The sequence below is a fragment of the Contarinia nasturtii genome, unplaced genomic scaffold (genome assembly GCF_009176525.2).
Source record: "Contarinia nasturtii isolate CC-2019 unplaced genomic scaffold, AAFC_CNas_1.1 Cnas_scaffold_350, whole genome shotgun sequence".
NCBI classification, from domain to species: Eukaryota; Metazoa; Arthropoda; class Insecta; order Diptera; family Cecidomyiidae; genus Contarinia; species Contarinia nasturtii.
The window spans coordinates 4846199-4866285 of record NW_022197705.1 but is presented as its reverse complement, the minus strand read 5'-3'; the positions used below and the strand labels follow the sequence as shown (position 1 = coordinate 4866285).

Here is a 20087-nt window from a genome sequence, read left to right as displayed (position 1 = left end):
TCAAATTTATTATAATATAATTGACACTAGTTTATACAAAAAAAAAACACATTCTACAATATATATCTGCTGCAAATGGCATGTGCAGTGAAACTATACTCGTTTTAAAATCGACCATTTTTCTAAACCGACTTTTCAAACACTAGTTGCATTTTGTTTTGGACTAAGTGAATGATATTGGTTTTGATGTATGATGCCTTTAAGACGAAACAATACATTTTGTGGGAGAAAATGAGTTAGCGACACGGGCATTCACTTAGACAAATCTATATATACTCGAAAAATGATAAATAAAATGAGAAGTAAATCGATGCCCAAAAAGACTGCTATTCATATTTTCATAAAAATAACATAGATTTTCATCGCCAAAAGTACTTTTCATGGAATGAAATCGATCTGTAGAAAATAATCATACTGTCCATAAAAATGCATTGGCGTTGAATTATTTTCTTTCTGTTATGATTACGAAATTTTGACTTGAACGTACAACATTTGGACATTTGGTCATGCGCACCGTAAAATTTCCCAAGTAAAACTTTATATTTTGTATAAATGCACCAAAAAAAGAAGAAGTAGAAGAAATGTTCAAAATCGGTGTGTGTGTTTTTTTTTTGTTTTTTTCATTTCATTTTATTTACTGTTTGTTATCTGTATAATATTTTTATCCATAATTTTCTTTGTGTTTTTTTCTCGGTCAGTCACTGCAAATTCTAAATCAAGTTTTATTTCTTTCGTTTTGTATTTTTTTTTTCATTCTCTATTGATGGTTTGGGTTAACATTGAATTTTCTTGTATAGATTTTGCATGCTTGCTTGAAATATGTTTGAATACAATCAAATAGCTATTAATTCGTACATACAATTATTTGGATTTGTTTGTGTGTTTTTTTTTTGTTATGGGATTGATGAAAGTTTCTTAATAAAATCGGATGATGGGCATTAAATTTGTATAATTTGTCGTTCATTACTTCATCATGTGTAAGTATTTTATTTAATTAATTTTACTCTCATTATTTAAATTTTTTTACTCTTTTCCCATTTTTTTACTTTTAGTTCTCATTTATTTAATTTAACAAAAAAAAAATGTTGGTTATGTGTTTTGTTGTGGTTTGTTGTTCTTCTTCTTCATTTTTTTTTGTTGGATTTTTTAAAACTTTTTTTTGTGTGTGTAGCTTATTCAAGAATTATAATTACGCTGTTCATGAATCTCTTCACGCATCTTCATCGTCATCGTCACCATCTTCACCTTCTGCAAATTAAAGAAGAGAGAAAAAACGGGTGTATTAGTATAATATATTTAAAAAAGGTGACCGCAGCCACTACTCAAATTGGTTTTTAAAAAAGAGCGGCAATTTTTGCATGTAAGCAAATACTAACCTCCTTCCAAGTCATCCTCATCATCTTCACCTTCGAGGTCATCTTCTTCACCATACGGAATGTCTGTTTGAAAAGAATAAAAAGAATACACATGGGTTAGAAACTTTGTAAACAAAAAGAGGAGACATGGAATATTATTTGGTGTTAGTAGTAAAACACGATGCTTACCTCCTTCATCTCCGTACTCCTCATCTTCACCTTCAATTTCTTCATCGTCGGCTTCCTCATCACCAGCATCTTCGGCTTCGGGGGCAGTACCATTTTCGTCTTTCTTTGCCTTCTTGGCTTCTGTTGGTTTTTCCTGTTTTTTAGAAGAAAAAAAAGAACATTTATTAGCAAATGGTATTGATCAATTCATTCAAATATAATCAAAAAAGTTCGCATGTTATTTTCGATTTATCCATTTGGTAAATATTCTAATGTTTACTTCGGCTTTTATCAGAAATGATATCATTTTGTGGGGCAAATCGTTCTGTTCATATTATCTTCACAATCATGCGATTAGTTTGATGAAATGCAATCGCTTATTATGATTATTATTGGTGGTTTGAATAAACAAAGCATTTTAAACGAAATTGAATAGCACCTGGATCCTTGGTGTTGCCTTACTCTTTACCCCTCTCACTCTTTCTATGTGTCTATTTTCAACAGCCCGTAAATGTCACAATGAAATGTGAGTTAAATGAAATGAGTCGTCAAATGTTTTAGTTTGAAAATTGATACAGGATTATACTTATGGAACTTGTACATGTTGCTATCATATAAATAGAGTCATTGTATAGTTCGATGTGCAATCGATGGTTTTTCCACAGAAGCATTATTATACATGGACAATATAGACACGCTCACACATACACACATACTACAAATATTTGATTGAGCTTTTACATGCCGATAATAATATTTTCGTAAAAAAATCGATTGCAACGTGTAAAAATCGTGTGAAGTACACGGAATTAAATTGGATGCCCTGTAATTACAATTTGTGTTTTGTGTAGTGTTAATCTTTTATCGCCCCGTTTATTCAGCCATTACTGCTATTGAATTTGACCTACTGAATAGGGATTTCCACACATTTACTTTTCTCTCAATTGAATTGCAAGAGAGAAAAATTGATTTAAAATTGGAACATTCATATATGAGCGTAAATGAACAGCGCGCATGAGTCCAATTATTTTGTTTTCATTCACCTAATTTCCGTTCACACATTCAATCATACATTTTTTACATTTCAAAACGATTCCTCTTTATTCAATAATCTCTCAATTCGAGAAAACGAAATTAAAATGGAATAATAAAAAAATCCCTTTCGGTGAAAAGGAATAAGTTTGAAAATCAAACCCTATTTGGCATTTGTTAAAAGAGAGGGAACAGGCAAACATGGTATACAAGCGAGGTAACCAACAAACAGAAGAGGAAATGAAAATTGTTGGGATATATGCCGAGAGAGAGAGAGAAAAGTCGTTATAAAGCAATTGTACAGAGAGCATGTGTTCGCGCGACGCCAAGCGGATGAATTTCAACATGAGTACAGTCAATAACGCGGTATCGGCTAACCAACCAAATTCATTCTATAAAACACACGTTCTCTCTCTCTCTTTGTCGTTATGCTCAAAATGCCGCATGTGTGGATTCGATGTGAACATGCTTGTTTCAAATTCGACCGCTAACTCAGCACTTCAGCGCACAACAACACATTCGCTCACATTCGGGCTTGTGTATGTCGAGCATGTATGCGTGCGCTTGCTATATATGCGTACTTATATCGTATCGTGAGAGAGAGAAAAAGAACCACACATACAGAGTAATACATTCAATTGACGTTTTTATTTTGTATGTGTGGTTTTTTTTTCGCTTTTGCTAGAATTTCAGATTGCGGTATGTGATGATGTTTGGCTTGGCTATTTTTTTTCTACTTCGAAATTTGTAGCGAAACAAAACAGAATTATATTCTTTTTCTTATTCACTCCATACAATACACGCACGAAAACAATCCAATTTCATTTACATCATATTCGTTTTATATATCTATGGTTCGAGAACCGCGCGCTTTGACTCTTTAATATTTTGCATTGTGCAGTTTGAAATGAGCTAAGCTTTTGCTATGCCCTGATATGTTTTAGACTATATTAGACTACTAGATTGTGTTTGTTTGTTCATTGTTATCTGATGATTGTTGTGTGTTTTTCGTCTTTTTCTCTCTTCTCCACTATTGCATATATGTATATGTATATATAGACTCAATGATATAATGCGAGAAGGTCTGAAATAACTGTGAAGCTTTGCGTTGCTCAAGTAGAAAGCAATCATATACACGAGCGTTGATGATTTATTTTGGAAATGGAGCACAAAAATATGTACACCGAAATAATCTCTGTTTTTTTTTTTTTTTTTGGTTTGAAATCACTTAATTCACATGGAATGGCTTTCATTGCAGAGTTGAAACGGGAGAATCGTCCAAATAATCGATGCTGTTTTTATTGCTGCCAAACGAATAGATAACGATAAAAAAAATCAAATCGAGAATATGAAAATGAAGACGGATTAAAAGGCGACCGAATTCTATTTTAAATGAAGAAAATGAAAATGCTCAACGAAAACAACAGTAACAATTTCAATGACTCTGAAAAGTGCACTGTGTAAAAATGTGTTTGCATTTTTATTAGCAGCGGGCAATCGCCATGTGGTCACACACTTGTATAATGCGCGCGACTTGCTTGATTCCAATTCTGACGACGACAATGTGAGTGATTTTTTTTTTAAATATAAGAAATGTGCACGAGAAACAGACACCCGAACGTTGTTGTCGTTGTCGATGAGCTACAGTTAAGACATTTAATCAGCTCAATTCCAACGTGTAATGACGAGAATTTTGCGTGCTAATGACTACAATTTTCGTTTCTGTTTGCTTCGAATGAAAGCATTTTTTGGATTACTTTACGAGGCATTCGTGTTTTGTTCATAATTTTTATTCATTTTTTTTTTCATTCGTAGTTTTTCGATTTCAATTTGTCAGTTTCTTTAGAATTTGTAGACAAAATTACCATTTTTTTATTCAGTTTTTGGTATACACAAATAGAAATGAGGCGTAAAATGCAATTTGATGGTCAAATTTTTGATGGACACATGCGATTCGGTTGTGTTTCTTCACATTATATATATATTCAGAAAACTTTACTTATATTCACCGGCAACTGTACTAAAGACAAGCACGCGGTAAAGATCATCATATATGTGTGCGATCTATCTACAATAAATATGATAAGTTTTCGCGTTTTAACCAGATTCCTTCGTTTGTTCGTTTTTTCTGTTTTCAATTTTGTTTTGTTTTCACCTTCGCACGAGGTGTGAGTTTTGCCAACAATGTATGGCTCTTCGATATAATTCTTTTGCTTGAGAAGGAAAAGAGGAGAGAAAAAAAGAGATACAACGACGACCACGACGGTTTTGTAGAATATCAAGTGTTTATGATTTTATGACGGGTACCATTGGCGTTAAAATTTCTATATCATATCCGGACTCATTTTTAAAGGCAAACACGTTGAAGAGAAGAGAAAACAGCAAACAACTAAAATAGATTTAAAGTGTATTACGCGTTGCGGCCATTGGCTTGATAATAAATACGTTTGCGTCGTTTGGTTCGGTTCGGTTACTTTAGACGCATCAATAGTGTGGCCTTTTTCAAATGAAAGCAGAGAACAACAACAACAACAACAAAATAACGAACAACCAAGAACACAACGCAAAAAGAACATGAGGGAAAATGGACAGCAATAAGAATTTAAATTAAGATCTATTTTATATAGATGGGAGAATGACAATTTTACTGACTGTACACGTATCAGCGAACGGGCGAAATTTATGCTAACATTTCATCGTATTCGTTTGTATGAAAAAAGATGAGTAAAAGAAGCGGGCTTCAGCCCATTTTCTCGCTTAGAATTTTTCACCTAAAATATACAGCAAGATAGAGAGATAGAGACACACGCATACACACATTTGAGCCTATGAAGTCGTTGTTTGCACGCTTGAGTATCGGAGTATATTCACAATGACATGTACTTTAATTCGGGCTCTATCTTTGTCATACCTTCTTGGCCTGCAAAGGCATCAGTGTATTTGTGTGTGTGTGAGTGTGTGAGTGCTCATACCACGCATTTACGCACATACAAAAACCATTCCATCCAAATGAACGGATGAACTCATGCAATGGATTTGTATGCGCCTCTCTCTCTACATTGTGTATGATTGAGACCGGGCCAAGAAGTGCGATGAACAAACACACACCGTACCGATGCCAAAAGAACATATCGATGGATGCGTGTGCTCCTTCACTTCTTCTTCTTCTTCTTCAGCTTACTGAAATTCAATGCAAGCAGTTTTTTGCAATTTTTCTTCTTTCTTTCTTTTACATCATTTTTATTCTGTTTCAATGTTCGTTCTTAGTGTATGTTGTAACCGATTGCTTCATATGGACTTGCATCGGGGGAAACGTTCGTTCTGCAATACAATTTTGTGCAGACATAACGCGCGCGTCTTTCTCTCTTCTTTCCACATTCATATACTAAATATGCGCCTTTTTATTATATTGCTTGACTCTAAACATCGATTTACACTGCAAAGCATTCAAAAAGCGTTATTGTTGTTTTGCTAATTTGCGTGGGTCACATTGAAATCAACGGAATTCCAACCGAATGGAATGAAATTTTATGTAAAAATTGAAATCGAAAAATGTGCGAAAAAATTACAATATTCAGACGAAGAATGTGTTGAAAAAAACACAAATCAGCGAATTCCATTTGATTAATGGAAAGTTTTTTTTTTTGTTTCGTTCATTCTTCAAAATCTTTTTGTACTAAGCTCATGCTTTCGTATGTGACAGGGGTTGGATATATTTCTATGGAATAGAGAAACGGCCGTTTTATTGTGTGCGTCTATTTAAACATAAAAGTTATTTGTACGCACGTAGCGTCAGTTATAAAGTTACTACGAAACCCAGTAATAAAAAAAATATGTACAGTAAACACTCGATGATGATTTTTGAACGAAAAGTATCATTTACAATCTGAATGTAATATGCTAGTAAGTAGGAATGAAAGAGATATAGAGAGCGGGAGAGAGAGAGAACCCGAAATATAAAGTTTAACGAAGATGAAAATGTGAATTACTGAGCGTGCTTTAACATTCTCTCCCTCTGTATCGGTGTGTATGTGTGTGAATAAACGAGGCATAGAGTGAGTGTGTAGAGTGGCCGTAATGTACGAACAAAAATAACAAAACAACTGAAATGTCTACAACTGAAACCGAAATGAGTGAACTGAGCGCTGAACTGAACCCGAATATATGTGTATGAAAATGAACAAACGAAAAAAAGAATTATATGAGCGAATAGCAGCAGCAACAGCCACTGAAACAACAACAGAAGAAGAAGAGGTAGAGAAAAAAGCGCACACTGCTCTTTTGTAATATGTACGACTTTGATGGCTCAGAACACACTGTGTGTTGTTGCGTGTACGAAGAGAGCGTGTATATACATAGTATAATAGTACACTCATATATATACATTGTGTGTAGCCGTTTTTATTGATGTACTTCCAGAGTATCTGCTTTCGTTTAGAGCATACAAAGCACTGTAAATACGACACATAGTCCCGTATCTACATCGAATAAGGTACACATGCGAACGGGAGAGAGATACTGTATGGCGTAGTTTTCAATGAGAATGAAGTCGACGATGGTGTTTTTTCGTTGGTTTGTCGGTTGTGGCAGCCGTTGCTTTTGTTGCCGCTGCCGTTTAAATGAGAGATAGGCAGAGAAAAGAGAGAGACGCGTGGAAAAAGTTAAAAAAAGGGATCGTACAAAATTCAAACATAAAACCCAACAACAGCAGAATATGAAGAAACACACTCACACACTCACAAACATACATAAATCCATAGCAGATTGAATTTATTAAAGTAAAATATACTCTAAATGAAAATATAAGCAAACACTGAAGAAGAGAGAGCAAATGAGAGAATGCAAACGCGCACAGCACCTTCAGGAGTAGCACACATGCCGTACAAGATAGAAAAACGTGAATCAATGACAACGCTCTCTCCCTCTCTATCTCTTTATCTTTTCATTTTGATGCGCCGTCCCTTTTGCTCTATTTTTATTGGTGCGATTATACATATAATTCTGTTTTTTTGCTATCCGCACATTGAAATATGCTGCTATATGTTTGTTTTCATTGGCAATAATGTCGCCTAGTTTTTAAAGTAGAGAAAGAATGAGAGAGAGAGAGAGAGAAAATAAATCGTATCGACATCCAATGGAGAAAAAATGGCCAATCATCAATAAACTGAAAAATTCAAATATTCAATCTACTACTACATTGAATCAACGTTTATATTTAAAGCGTCGTTGCTATATATATATGTGTGTGTATAAATATTAAAATAAACTTTTTTCAACGATGAAAACGGTAATTTGCGTCGGAAATATATTTTTTTTGTTCAATGATATTTTTTTGCATTTGAAAAAAAAAAAATTCCATTGAAAATCGGACGAGAAGATAGCATGAGTGAAAGAGAGAGAAGAAAGAAGTGGGAAATTTATGTACAAACACATTGTGTGTACGTTTTGACACAAGCCATGAGAGCACGCTGTTTAAACGTCTATCGTTCAAAATTATACGCCGCCATATTGGATTTTTGCTCTTGAGAGATGGATTGCTTGTTTGCAAGCAGTTAGCTTGGTCATTTTCTTTCTTCTTCTTTCTCATCTCTTCTTCTTCCTTAATGTATATGGCAAAAAGGCCCAAGGTCGGATGGAATAAAATTCGGTTGATGTAAAAAATTAGGTGAAATGTAACATCGAAGCATTTTCACAAATCGAAACTGACGATTTGAATTTTTATCGCCAATCAATAAAATAAAACAAATGTTTTCTTCTTCAACGAATCAAGAGGAAAAAAAATCAATAAAGACTTGTTCGTAGATTCAAGTTTTCCGGTATTCGTTGAGAGAACGTAAATATGGGCAAAAGAGTGAGAAAGAAGAGAGCCAAAGTGAAGCGGCTTGTGATATTTTAGCCGCCATTGTTTCGCGCGTTGTTTCGTGCTGCATACAACTATACACGCACACAACCAATGTTATACATACATATATACGTACAGTCGTACACCACGCACCATCAATACGAATATGATGAGAGCGCGTCATATTGAATTTTGTATAGAATTTTTGAAACATGATGATACATTGACTGGAACAAGAAATTATCAATCGTTACTTCGACCATTCGCTTCTTTTTTTTTTCTTTCAATTTTCTCTCTCATGATTTTTCATTAATGCAAACACCTAATTATGTGCTCACGTTAGATTTAATTATGAATTTTGACTGAGATGGGAAACCGTAAATGCCATTTATTGAACAATGCCGTCAACGCCGTTGGAGAATGAACAGAGAAAAAAAAATTGCAACAAAAGTAGTATCAACAACAATAACACACACCGTAATCTATTCTTTACACATTTTTTTTCTTTCAATTCATTAGTTGCTTGCCATTTAATCTGTTCGACAACCGTTCGCATTTGAAAACGTTGGTCGCATAAGCGGTGACGGCAGTGACGGCGGCACTGACAACAACGTCAATGAAAGAGTACATTGAAGTCGAAGAAGAAGAAGAAAAAAAATAATACGAAAAATTAGGTGCGCGCGTGAACGATATGAATAAGAAAGAAGGAAAAATACATCGAAATGAGAGAAAACAAGTGAGATTGAAAGAGAGCAAGTGTATGAAGTACAACAAAAAATCACATAATTAACAACAAACAACGAACTTAAGACTTTGTAATTTTTTTTTCGCCTATCATATATACTATACACCTATATGTATGTTCGCTTGTGATATGAAACGCTAACTATCGTATGCGTGAAAATGCAATGAAAAAATATATATATATGTATAAAAAATTTCCTATTTTTTCTGATGACCGAATTTATTCCTTTCGAAAGGATGCGTCCGAACAACATCTTTGCAAGTAATTTTTTTTACTAAATTTGTTTGCGGGTCATGTTTGAATGACAACATGATTGAGGCAATGTGATGCGAACTCAGCAAGCGGGAGAGTTCGAAACAAAAAAAAATTGGATAGAGAGTAAAATGGAAAATCGAACAATAACCTTAACTATGCGAACTTTTTTTTATCTATTTTTCGAATTCTCATGAACCGAGCACTTTTGGAGCGCGAAAAATGTATCTACGCCAATACGGAGGGAAAGTTCCATTTTGGAATAGTAAAAATAAAAATAATTTTTTTAAAGGGTACTTACATCTGCCGGCCGTTTTGTGGCTTTAATTTCCTTTGATTCTTCCTTTTCGTTTTCGGCGACGACTTCTGGTACGGCGAATTCACTGCTCTCTGTTGCACTCATTTTGTTTTTGTTTGGTGTTTTTTTTTTTCTTAAATAAAAAAAAAATGTATTTCTTGTCGAGCAAGGATTTTCGTTTGAACTCTTGAAGAGATTTGCGAGTGTGATGTACAAAAAAGTACAAGTAATTTATGTTGGAAAAATTTGGTGAAGATTTTTTTAAACAAAATTTATTGTTTTTTTTTCTAAGTCGTTTAATAGACGAAGAGACAATTTTTCCACACGATGTTGACTCGTTGAGAACTGATACACAACTGACTACTGGCTTCAAATGTCGACTATAAGCTAGCTAGATGGCGCGTCATTTTGAATAGTATTCATCTCTCGATTTACGATACCCAATACGACATTCTTTTTTATCGTCGAAAAAATGAACAAATGCATCGATTTTGATCGCTGAAAAAATCCCAAATGAAACTAAAAATTATTTTCGAAATTTTTGCATGAAAATTTCACAAAATTATTGCGAATTTGTTGGAAATTTCAATTAAATCGGTGTATCAAAAGAGGGTTTCGTGAGTTTATTTAGCGGTTGTATGTGTTGGTTTCGTGAGTTCATTTGAATTGTTGTATCGGCAAAAGTGCCGGATGTGCATGTATTGGTGCGTTGGTAAGCATGTATGGAGGCATCATGCAAAGCCAAGCGGCTTTTCGTGTCACATTTTACGTATGTATGCACATTGGATTTCATACGCCAAGATACATTCATTGATTGGTGGCATTGTATTTGTGGCGGAAAAAAGGATGCTGAAACGTAGCAAGAGAGCTCTTGTGTTGTTGAAGGAAGAGAAAATTTTTGTCAAAAATCAACCAATTTTCGTTGGGTTTTTCCTTCAGGACCAAAAAATCGGCTGTTATTTTATTTCCACTTACGAGGTCGATAGGCGGATAAAACTTATGATTTTGTTAAAACCAATTTAACCAAACATTATTTTCGATACATCAAAAATTGCGTTCGCTCTACTGCCCCATTACAATCTATTAATCATCATATTTATTTATTGTTTATTCATCGCAACAATCGCGCATCTACAGCCGCGTCAATTTTCAAACGAATCGACCATGAACACTCAATTGATTATTACATGCATTGAATCGTCATTGTTTTTATTTTTATAACGGTTTTACACGTTTTTCCATTCCGGCCACTGTCATAATTCGTTTATTTTGCGATGCAGAAGAGAAGTTTCAACGTTACAGCGAGACATTGAGTTTGAAAAAACAAAATGAACATTAATTTTGCCAAATCGTATAACAATCGGAGCACTGTGTGCCTTCTTACACAGAGCATACTATCTTTGTAATGCGGTCAATAAAATCTGGAAAACGAGGAGCATGCTTGAATATTTTATTTGAGCGCCAAATTATTTTTGCATCGGTTGCACTCGCTTTCATTTCATTCTCTTCCTCTCGATACTCTTGGAACGCAAAAAATACACACAAAACAATGCAAACATGTTTCGAAAGAAAAATTTCGTTCTTGTCGCGTTGTTTTGACATTTTTCTATGGAAAAAAAATCATTTTCGATTGAAGATCGATTTTGGCTGATTCGACAACATTTTCTGTTTATTTTGCTGTCCATTATATGACACGATTCTTGAACACATACTTCATATAATATAAATGTATGTAGCAACGATAAGAAAATGTTTCCAATGTTTATTTGATGATAGTTACGTTCAATGAAAAACGCTTCGGTAATAAAGCGCTTACAATTTTCATTGTGTGTTGCCATTCCATGTTCATGTTTCAAATAATAAAATTCATTCAGCAAATGTTGAAGCATGAAAAAATTTCCAAGTCGATAGCGCATCACATTTTATTTTGAGGTGAATTTCTTAGCACCACGCATATATTCCAAATGTAAGCAATTTTTGTTTAAGCCAATAAATCAATTTGTATTGTTTCATATTGAACCGAAGCTGTTTTCCACACATATTCATCACACAAACACAGACATATACATTGGATTGAGTGCGTTTGCGACCGAAAAATAAACGAATATGACATTAAAGTGCCGGCAACTTGGAACGTACCCATTATTGGTGCGCTGCTATCTTCGTATTTTTGACAGGTCAGCGCAAAGTGACAAGCACACAACTTCCGACAGCCTCTTTTTGATTAGTTTCATCAACGCAGAACAACCTGAAAAAATGGTAAGTGCGAAAATAATTCGAAAAAATTCACAATATTTTCGATCATCCACAATAAATTTATGAGAAAAAACCGAAAATAAAACACCATCCATTGATTTATCGCAAACGTTTTTGGAATAATCAACGAATTTTGCCAAAAAATATAAAAAATATTCTCGCAACTTTGATTGTTCGCCCAATCGAAATGTACACACTACGTTGTTGTAATAAATAATGTGTCGTGCTATGAAATCAATGTGATGTGCGAAAAACGTGAATTAAAAGTTGACAACGATTGAACTAATTTATTTGGTCATGTATTTTTTAGGTGAACGTACCAAAACAACGTCGTACTTTTTGCAAAAAATGCAAGTGCCACAAATTGCACAAAGTGACACAGTACAAAAAGTCGAAGGAACGTGCAGCCTCACAGGGCCGTCGTCGTTACGACCGTAAACAACAAGGTTTTGGTGGTCAGACAAAACCCATCTTCAGAAAGAAGGTAATTTATCGCATTTGGATTTGTTTAACGTGATTTTTTTTTCGGACAAATTTTAATTGATTTTGTGTTGTTTATTACAGGCAAAGACAACCAAGAAAATCGTGCTTCGTATGGAATGTACTGAATGCAAGTACCGCAAACAAACACCATTGAAGCGTTGCAAGCACTTCGAATTGGGAGGTGACAAAAAACGCAAGGGACAAATGATCCAATTCTAAACGCCGTTTCCATCAATTCTCGGTGTGCAATACATGTCATTTCTTTGCCACCACATACTACATTCTTTTTTTGAAACATCATTATGGTTTTGGCTGATAATAAAAAAAATTAAGTTGTGCAAACTTAAAAATCTTTCATAACATATCAAAGTGGTTTCATTTCCAACTGAACAGTGTTTTATTCGAATTTCGTGCAGTGAAAATTGCGTTTTACATATAGGTATGATGATTATATACGAGTACGAGGAGATCACATTCCTTTCGATTTGTTTAGTTGAAATTGTACTTTACTGGGTTATTTGCCAGTTAACTTTATGATTTCTTTTCTTTGTTTTGAGAATTTTCTAGTGACATTCTTTGCCATGAAACTCAATATCTTTTGCTCAACTCTTAATTATTGGACATTCATTATCCTTTATGCATTGAAATAGAATTCCATGACATTGGATGATTTTTTGACAGAAAATAATGGTAACAGAAAGTAATTTCCATGAAAACGTGTCTTTTTTTAAAATAAAAATTCCATTATTTTTCAAACGATAGTTTAGATTGATTCGAAGAAAACCATATCAATTGTTCATTTTTTCTCAGAACATTTATTTTGAATTAGATGTCAACTTAAACAAGAAATATAAACAGGAATGTGTTCATTAAATCACAAATGTTTGAAATGAATTTTGAAATGAAATGATGTGAGTATCCATTATTCTTCTGTGACAACAAAGAGGATACCATCTTCCAGAACACGATTTGGATCACTGAAATAAAGTACCGAAATAAAATGAATGCTAGAAAAACAACACGAAATGTGATTAAATACTCAAGAACGTTTGGATCAAATCCTTCATTGACCATTTTTAATTTGACAGCCGGTGCTGGTACACCGAATTGCAGCATTTTAAAGTATTTTCGATATCTGGTATCATCACTGGCTTTCACACCACCATCACTAGCCGTCTCTTGTGCATCGGCTTTATTATCAATTTCAGTTTCAGTGGTTTGCACAGTGGACGGTATTGGTTCATGTGCTGCTTCAATCGTTGGGGTTTGAGGCTCTGTTTCTTGCATTGTTTCGCTTTGAATGTTCGTTGGTGGTGATGATTTTGTCTGAACATCAGGTATTGAAGCCATCTAAAATGTACACATTGACATTACAACTAGACCAAACAAAATGAAAACGCAATCGTCACTGCGGTCAATATTCAAACCTTTGCTTCGACTATTAACAATGAGGCTTCAATCTTTTGCATTTTCAATTCGAAGTCGACGAATTTCGATTCGACATTCGTCATGAATTCGTTGAGAAATGTGACGGTTGAAATGATAAATTCATTGATAAATGCCACCAGACGCTTTTGTTCGATAGGAGGAACCTCAAAACCGAAAACAAACAATAAATAATAATAGAGATCCAAAAGGAATGGAACGAATATATGATTTATAAAAACATATGTTGCTTAAAATCACACACAATGGATTTCAGTTCTAAATGTGCATGTGTATTTGATTGTTCGTCTTCATTTACCTGACTTTTGTCAACATTTTGACTCAGTATCGAAAGATCAGGATTATCATTCATTTTTATTTGGCATACAATTTTGGCTGCTCACGAAGTTGAATTCGGTGTACAAAAACAAACAAACAAACAAAATTACGTACAATTCGAATTTGTTACATAAAATTTCACTGATTCATTAAAAATCCGATTTATGATCGTCGCAAAACGGATAATAAATATCTTCCCTCAATTGTTCGGCTCAATCTTTCCAAATAACAATAATTTCATCAAACAATTTTTTTTTTATTTCTTCTTTTTTCGATCACAACTTTTATTCCGGATCTTTTGGTTTTGTTTTCTAAATCATATTCATTTTATTTTCTCTTTTTTCATCAAAACATTGCTCGGGCTTTTCTAAACAAAGGTTTTGTCTTATTAGTAATGTCTATGGTGGAAATTTGTTTCTCACCAAAATTGTATGGTGGCACTTTCGGTCGAATATAAACGGTTTGTAGGTTTAATGACATTACATTGTTATTTTTTCATTCATTTTATCGGAATTTTTTACATGACTTTTTTTTAAATATCAGCATTTTTGAAAAAAGATTTTTTTATGAGTTAAAAATTGAATTTCAAAATAAAAAATATTTTTCGCATGAATTGAGTCCAGTATGATTGTTTCTATTTCATAACAAACTCAACATACAATCGCATTAAACGTACCCATTTTTCTGTCAATGTGAAACTTTGGTCTCGTTTCAAATAGAATATACCTTTTTGCCGCTTTGCACGACAATTTGTAAACAAATGAACTGCAATTAGTTGGGAGAACTCACGAAAATGGAAGGTAATTTACGATGATTCCTTTGTAAAATGTGAAAAAAATACTCATTCTTTCTATTGTAGATACCAACGATGAGAGTAGTTTAATCGTAATAATATTGGATTCGAATCCAATGCAACGAATAGTTCGAAGAAATCCACAACAACTAACACAATGCTTGGATTCGATATGTGTTTTTGCCAATGCACATTTGATGCAACGTGCTCAAAATAGTATTGCTGCTCTGGCGAGTGATGCAACGAAAGTGTAAGTCTAGTGCAATTTTGTTTCTTCTTTCCCAAATTGAGGTGTGTTGTATGATTTTTCTTCTTCGCAGTGAATTTCTGTATCCGTCACAAAATAGTCAAATGAGAGAAATCCGTCAGATTGATGGCCAATATGAAAAGTTCACACAAGTGGAAAAAACAATAAAACTGAATATGGCGAGCATGGTGAAGTCGATCGATCAAAATTTGATTGAACAAAAAGCCGAACCAATGCTTGCCGGCAGCATTGCCATGGCACTGTGTTATATAGCCCGATTGCAACGCGAAAAACCACCCGGCTGCAAATTAAATGCCCGCATCTTATTGTTAACCGGTAGTTTGGAGTGTGCATCACAGTATATGACATACATGAATGTATTTTTCACAGCACAAAAGCAAAATGTTGTACTTGATGTTTGTGCACTTGACGAATCGATGACATTGCTACAACAGGGATGTGATATAACTGGGGGTCAATATTTGAAATTACCACAAACAGAAGGATTGCTACAGTATTTACTGGTGAGTTTTTATTTTTAGTGCTCGATATGACCACTGATAGGAATAGTTGCTATCAAGAGATGGCATAGCAAGAATTTTTTTGATTTTTGACTGAATTTTTTGTTACTTGCAGTGGATTTTTTTACCAGATCCAGCAACCAGAAGCAAATTGGTCTTTCCACCAGCAACAAAAGTTGATTATCGAGCCGCCTGCTTTTGTCATCGTGAACTCATTGACATTGGATACGTTTGTTCGGTTTGTTTGTCAAGTAAGTGTACAATTAATATCCTTTGACTCACACTATCAATTTTCTCGATCAACAATTTCAACATCCACTTTTCAATCAAACAGTTTTCTGCAAATTCAGTCCAATCTGCACCACATGCCAGTGAGTATATTATATGATTGATACAAGCTGACTTCCATCAGAATACAATAAAAACCCGAATCATTTTTCTTTCTCATTTACAGCACCGTGTTCAAGACGCAGGCTCCAACAACTTCAAAAGTAAAAAAGAAGAAAACAAAAGCATAGTGCTCTCTGTTATTTTATTCAACATCGAAAATTCAAACTTATCCCTTCTATTCTATACATGTAAAAAAATATCCTTCATTATTAATTAAACGAAAATACATTCTGAAAGAAAATTAAGATTTTCTGTTGTTTGTCTCATTATTATGTAATGGAACTATGTGGAAATATTTTTTTTTTAGTTTTTGGACTTAGCTGAAATTGTCACATCTTTTGTGCATTTTGAACACATACATACATTTTAAAAGTTCATACTTCATAATATGAATGGAAGAAGTTCAGAATTTGGTCGTCGCTCAAAATGACACTTGTTAGATGCAAATGCAGTTTAACTGAACGACGAACCGAGAAAATGTGCTTTGAGAAGATCGCAGGACAATATTGTTTCAGGATGACTTGTTTCACAGGTGATATTCTCTCAACCCCATTTGCGTAATCGTATTCTACATTTTTTTTTTTTTTTTCGTTATCGACTGTTGAAGTTCATTGACCGAGATTGACGAGAATTTGAATCGGTAGCAATAGTTTGCGTTGAATCTATGGCATTTGAAAGTTTCAAATTGAAACTTGATCCGATGGATTGAGTTTCCATATTGACAATTCAAACATTTGTTAATCTATCGCCATCCATTTTCAATCTCATCTAAATTCGGTTAATTGGATTTTTTTGAAATGTTTTTGCGTTGAATAAATTATGCACGAAAGTGATTCTCTTGAATTTGGCTTTAGTCTTAAACTAAGCATGCATTGTTTGTTTGTATTATTGATGGAAAGCATACTCGCTGAGCGCTTATTCAGTATGATTGCGGCGCCGCAATGTACAATATTGTATACCCTTTCAAGTATATGATTTGACATATAAAAATCATTCCTTTGAATTCCAAAATGACATCATCATGCAACAACGACAAACAAAATAATTTGAAGTTGGATATGCCTTGCCGAAAAATAGCGTTGTCAGTTGTTTAATTGTTTTCGTGTGCAGTAACGTTTAAGGCCCTTAAAATCATTCTATATGTAAACAAATGTAAATCGTTGATTTTTTTTTTTTTATTTTCTCTTGCGATGTTGAGTTTGTATCGACGCATTGCACTAACGACCACATGAACGCAGTACACACAATCAAACACATAAGATAGTTTTCTTTCAACGACATTCAATCAGATCATTTTATATCGAGGCTTACTTCATACCAAGAAATGAACAACGTGTATTTCTCAACAAATTAAGTGACGTGATTCCATATTCCACGATTCCATACCTCATGAATGCGAAAATAAAATAGTTGATTTTGAGAAATTTTAAAATTGTGAAAGCGTGAAAAACAACAATTTTTTTTTTCAAAATTGGATTAATCTAGAAAAGTAAAACTGATATGGATTGGGAAAATGTAATGGAAAAAATGTTTGGCGAATTCAAGGATTATACACTTGTTTCTTTGAATAAAATGAAGCAAATTCTTATACGCAATGGCCAACCGATGCAAACAGACATCAAAGAACATATTTTGACCACAGCGAAAGCACGGTTCGTATAACTCCTTGTAAAATTAAAATTGTTTTTGTTGAAAATATAAGCCTTTACTGTGTGGAGTTGTCATATCATTGTATGAATTCGCTAATTTTTCTAAAGGTTAAAAGCAATTCACGATGGAATGGAAATCAGCTTTGTACTCGAAGAACAAAATTTGATGCAAACGACTTCGGATGAAGACAAAATGAATTGCAGACAAACCGGAGATTCCATTAAAACTGACTTGAATGTAGAAGCGACAAATGGAAATAAAAAGATGACCAATAAAAATGTGAGTAAAAGAAACTCTTACTTCTCTCTCTCTATGTGAAGATTTTTTCCAATAAACGAATGGTTGTTCAATCTAGAAAACTGTAAACATGGAATGGAAACAAGAGTTGAAAGAGTTCTTTGTTTTACTAGAAAGAAAAGCCCGTATTTCGCTGAGAGAAATAAAATTGGCGCTCAATCGCACTGGACAAGCGAATGTTCCGAACTTCAAAGATTTCTTTTTGGAAACATCAACTAATTGGTACGTACAATTTTTTGTGTAAATAATGCCAAGTGTACTTTTATTTTCGTTTGAATCCACATCAGCTACATATATTATTTTTTTACACAGCTTGAGAGAAGCGCTCAGTGAATTCGAAATCGATTCGCGGCTTGAAGACTTTAAGGAGAATGTACGTTCTTTATTTCGTCCAAAAAAGAACATCCCGCCCAAAAATGAAACCAACACCTACTCGAATGAGGATATTGAAACAATCGATGTGGATGACTCAAGCGATGATGATGATGTAGTTGGAAAGACCGATTTTTCTGATATTGAAGAAGCCATTCCGCTAATTGTTGTTGAGACGGATCCACAATATGTATCGTCAACTCAATCTTCAGTTCCCCATGGAATGGCACTGCCGTTACAACACTATCCCGTATCAACACTATCCCCTTCGATGCATTTGGCTGAATCAAACGAAATCGAACATCTGACGAATTCATCTGTTCCAAATCACCAGTAATTTTTTCTAAATATATATAATGAATATAAATTTCCCTTCCGACCTCGATCATACTAATTAATTCGAAAAAAATATTTATTCTTTATCTCTATCTTCAGATGTATTGATTCCAATGATGGAGACCACTTTGTTTCTGGAATGGGAATTCAAATTGATGATGCAGACCCAAATCTTAGTGTTTTTGATGACAGTGTAATAGCATCATCGTTGAATTGTACCACTTCTAGTGTGACACACGGTCCGTTTATTCAAAATAGTTTACCAAATAGTATTTTGAATTCAACCAGCGGTCAGTGGGTCAAATTCGACCGTGCCCAATCGAAGTATAATGGTAATTTGAAAGAAGTTAGCAAGACCAACATAGCAAATAAAATATCGAACCAACGTAATGATGAAGAAGTGAAATCAATGGACAAACCAACGCGCATCCGTAAATTACCTATTCGATATAATGATTACATCAGCGAAAAACCAATGTGTAAACCAGCAAACAAAAAAATACTAATACGATGTGCATACTGTTTCCGCGGCTACTGCAAACAAACCGAAAGGGATAAACACGAAATATTGTGTAAAATAACACGATATGAGTGTCACATTTGCAAAAAGTTCATCACTGTGAATTTTGCTTTATTAAAAACGCATATGCGCAAGCATACCGGTATAAAACCGTTCCAATGTTCTTATTGCTTGAAGCGTTTTTCGCAAAAAGGCAACCTAAATGCTCATTCGGTTAAGAAACACCTATGATTTGAATATGAATGATCGAAAAATAAAAATCAGTAAATTGAACAAAAAACAATCCGTTGAATCGGTAGTAAATAAAATGTTGCCTCGGTTATTTATTAATTTAGGAAAAAAGCGAAGGAAAATTATTTTTCATAAAAATACTAATGGTAAGCAATACAATAATTAAAATAGATACCTATTAAAATATGATCTACTTTAACCCAATGTACTTTTACATAAGAAAACCAAACAATAAATTTTATATATTGACTATCAAAAGATAATTCAATTCCGGATGTGTTTCATTTTAATTTATTAAACAAGTCTTTTATTTTTCATTTAATTTGGCATTCATTTGGTGGACGAGGTTATTTTGGATATACTTTGTGCATATTATTATCTATCTACCACATAATTTTTAATACCATAGATGTTTAACTCGAACGGCATCCATTAAAAAAAAGATCAAGACTTCTCATTCAGTTTATGATATCATAACCATTGAATTCGGTTTTTCCCTCTTCAAAACTGCTCGCATGGCACAATACATGTAAAA

General features: G+C 33.8%; 5 protein-coding genes across 5 annotated transcripts; 3 read left to right on the top strand and 2 right to left on the bottom strand.

The window, feature by feature from the left end:
• Positions 1-828: 828 nt before the first annotated feature.
• LOC116338315 (bacchus) lies at positions 829-10056 on the bottom strand. The gene is made up of 4 exons (XM_031763469.1): positions 9696-10056; positions 1545-1677; positions 1377-1439; positions 829-1248 (listed from the first exon to the last, which is right to left on the bottom strand). Exons 1-4 carry the CDS (start codon positions 9795-9797, stop codon positions 1211-1213), a joined length of 336 nt encoding a protein of 111 aa, XP_031619329.1. The 5' UTR covers positions 9798-10056; the 3' UTR covers positions 829-1210.
• A 1727-nt stretch (positions 10057-11783) lies between these two features.
• On the top strand, positions 11784-12795 carry LOC116338314 (60S ribosomal protein L44). The gene is made up of 3 exons (XM_031763468.1): positions 11784-11951; positions 12259-12432; positions 12513-12795. The coding sequence occupies exons 1-3, from the start codon at positions 11799-11801 to the stop codon at positions 12648-12650; spliced, it is 465 nt and encodes a 154-aa protein (XP_031619328.1). The 5' UTR covers positions 11784-11798; the 3' UTR covers positions 12651-12795.
• A 431-nt stretch (positions 12796-13226) lies between these two features.
• Positions 13227-14592, bottom strand: LOC116338313 (WASH complex subunit 3). The gene is made up of 4 exons (XM_031763467.1): positions 14176-14592; positions 13859-14023; positions 13471-13781; positions 13227-13408 (listed from the first exon to the last, which is right to left on the bottom strand). Exons 1-4 carry the CDS (start codon positions 14227-14229, stop codon positions 13354-13356), a joined length of 585 nt encoding a protein of 194 aa, XP_031619327.1. The 5' UTR covers positions 14230-14592; the 3' UTR covers positions 13227-13353.
• A 327-nt stretch (positions 14593-14919) lies between these two features.
• Positions 14920-16391, top strand: LOC116338312 (general transcription factor IIH subunit 3). Its single transcript, XM_031763466.1, has 6 exons — positions 14920-14995; positions 15055-15238; positions 15309-15759; positions 15872-16007; positions 16091-16127; positions 16211-16391. The coding sequence occupies exons 1-6, from the start codon at positions 14989-14991 to the stop codon at positions 16272-16274; spliced, it is 879 nt and encodes a 292-aa protein (XP_031619326.1). The 5' UTR covers positions 14920-14988; the 3' UTR covers positions 16275-16391.
• A 912-nt stretch (positions 16392-17303) lies between these two features.
• Positions 17304-19663, top strand: LOC116338116 (zinc finger protein weckle-like). The gene is made up of 5 exons (XM_031763189.1): positions 17304-17798; positions 17904-18075; positions 18152-18315; positions 18406-18798; positions 18901-19663. The coding sequence occupies exons 1-5, from the start codon at positions 17647-17649 to the stop codon at positions 19550-19552; spliced, it is 1533 nt and encodes a 510-aa protein (XP_031619049.1). The 5' UTR covers positions 17304-17646; the 3' UTR covers positions 19553-19663.
• Positions 19664-20087: the final 424 nt, after the last annotated feature.

Bases quoted from the DNA above. Each gene is read 5' to 3' on its own strand.
- LOC116338315 (XM_031763469.1), bottom strand. From the start codon at position 9,797: ATGAGTGCAACAGAGAGCAGTGAATTCGCCGTACCAGAAGTCGTCGCC. The intron at 1,678-9,695 runs GTAAGTACCCTT...TCTAAAAAACAG, and splicing joins CCACAAAACGGCCGGCAGAT to GAAAAACCAACAGAAGCCAA. The intron at 1,440-1,544 runs GTAAGCATCGTG...CTTTTCAAACAG, and splicing joins GGAGTACGGAGATGAAGGAG to ACATTCCGTATGGTGAAGAA.
- LOC116338314 (XM_031763468.1), top strand. From the start codon at position 11,799: ATGACATTAAAGTGCCGGCAACTTGGAACGTACCCATTATTGGTGCGC. The intron at 11,952-12,258 runs GTAAGTGCGAAA...TGTATTTTTTAG, and splicing joins CAGAACAACCTGAAAAAATG to GTGAACGTACCAAAACAACG. The intron at 12,433-12,512 runs GTAATTTATCGC...TGTTTATTACAG, and splicing joins AACCCATCTTCAGAAAGAAG to GCAAAGACAACCAAGAAAAT.
- LOC116338313 (XM_031763467.1), bottom strand. From the start codon at position 14,229: ATGAATGATAATCCTGATCTTTCGATACTGAGTCAAAATGTTGACAAA. The intron at 14,024-14,175 runs GTAAATGAAGAC...TTCGGTTTTGAG, and splicing joins AAAATGTTGACAAAAGTCAG to GTTCCTCCTATCGAACAAAA. The intron at 13,409-13,470 runs GTATTTAATCAC...ACTTTATTTCAG, and splicing joins TTTGATCCAAACGTTCTTGA to TGATCCAAATCGTGTTCTGG.
- LOC116338312 (XM_031763466.1), top strand. The intron at 15,239-15,308 runs GTAAGTCTAGTG...TCTTCTTCGCAG, and splicing joins GCGAGTGATGCAACGAAAGT to TGAATTTCTGTATCCGTCAC. The intron at 16,128-16,210 runs GTGAGTATATTA...TCTCATTTACAG, and splicing joins CCAATCTGCACCACATGCCA to CACCGTGTTCAAGACGCAGG.
- LOC116338116 (XM_031763189.1), top strand. From the start codon at position 17,647: ATGGATTGGGAAAATGTAATGGAAAAAATGTTTGGCGAATTCAAGGAT. The intron at 17,799-17,903 runs GTTCGTATAACT...ATTTTTCTAAAG, and splicing joins TTGACCACAGCGAAAGCACG to GTTAAAAGCAATTCACGATG. The intron at 18,076-18,151 runs GTGAGTAAAAGA...TGTTCAATCTAG, and splicing joins AAAAGATGACCAATAAAAAT to AAAACTGTAAACATGGAATG.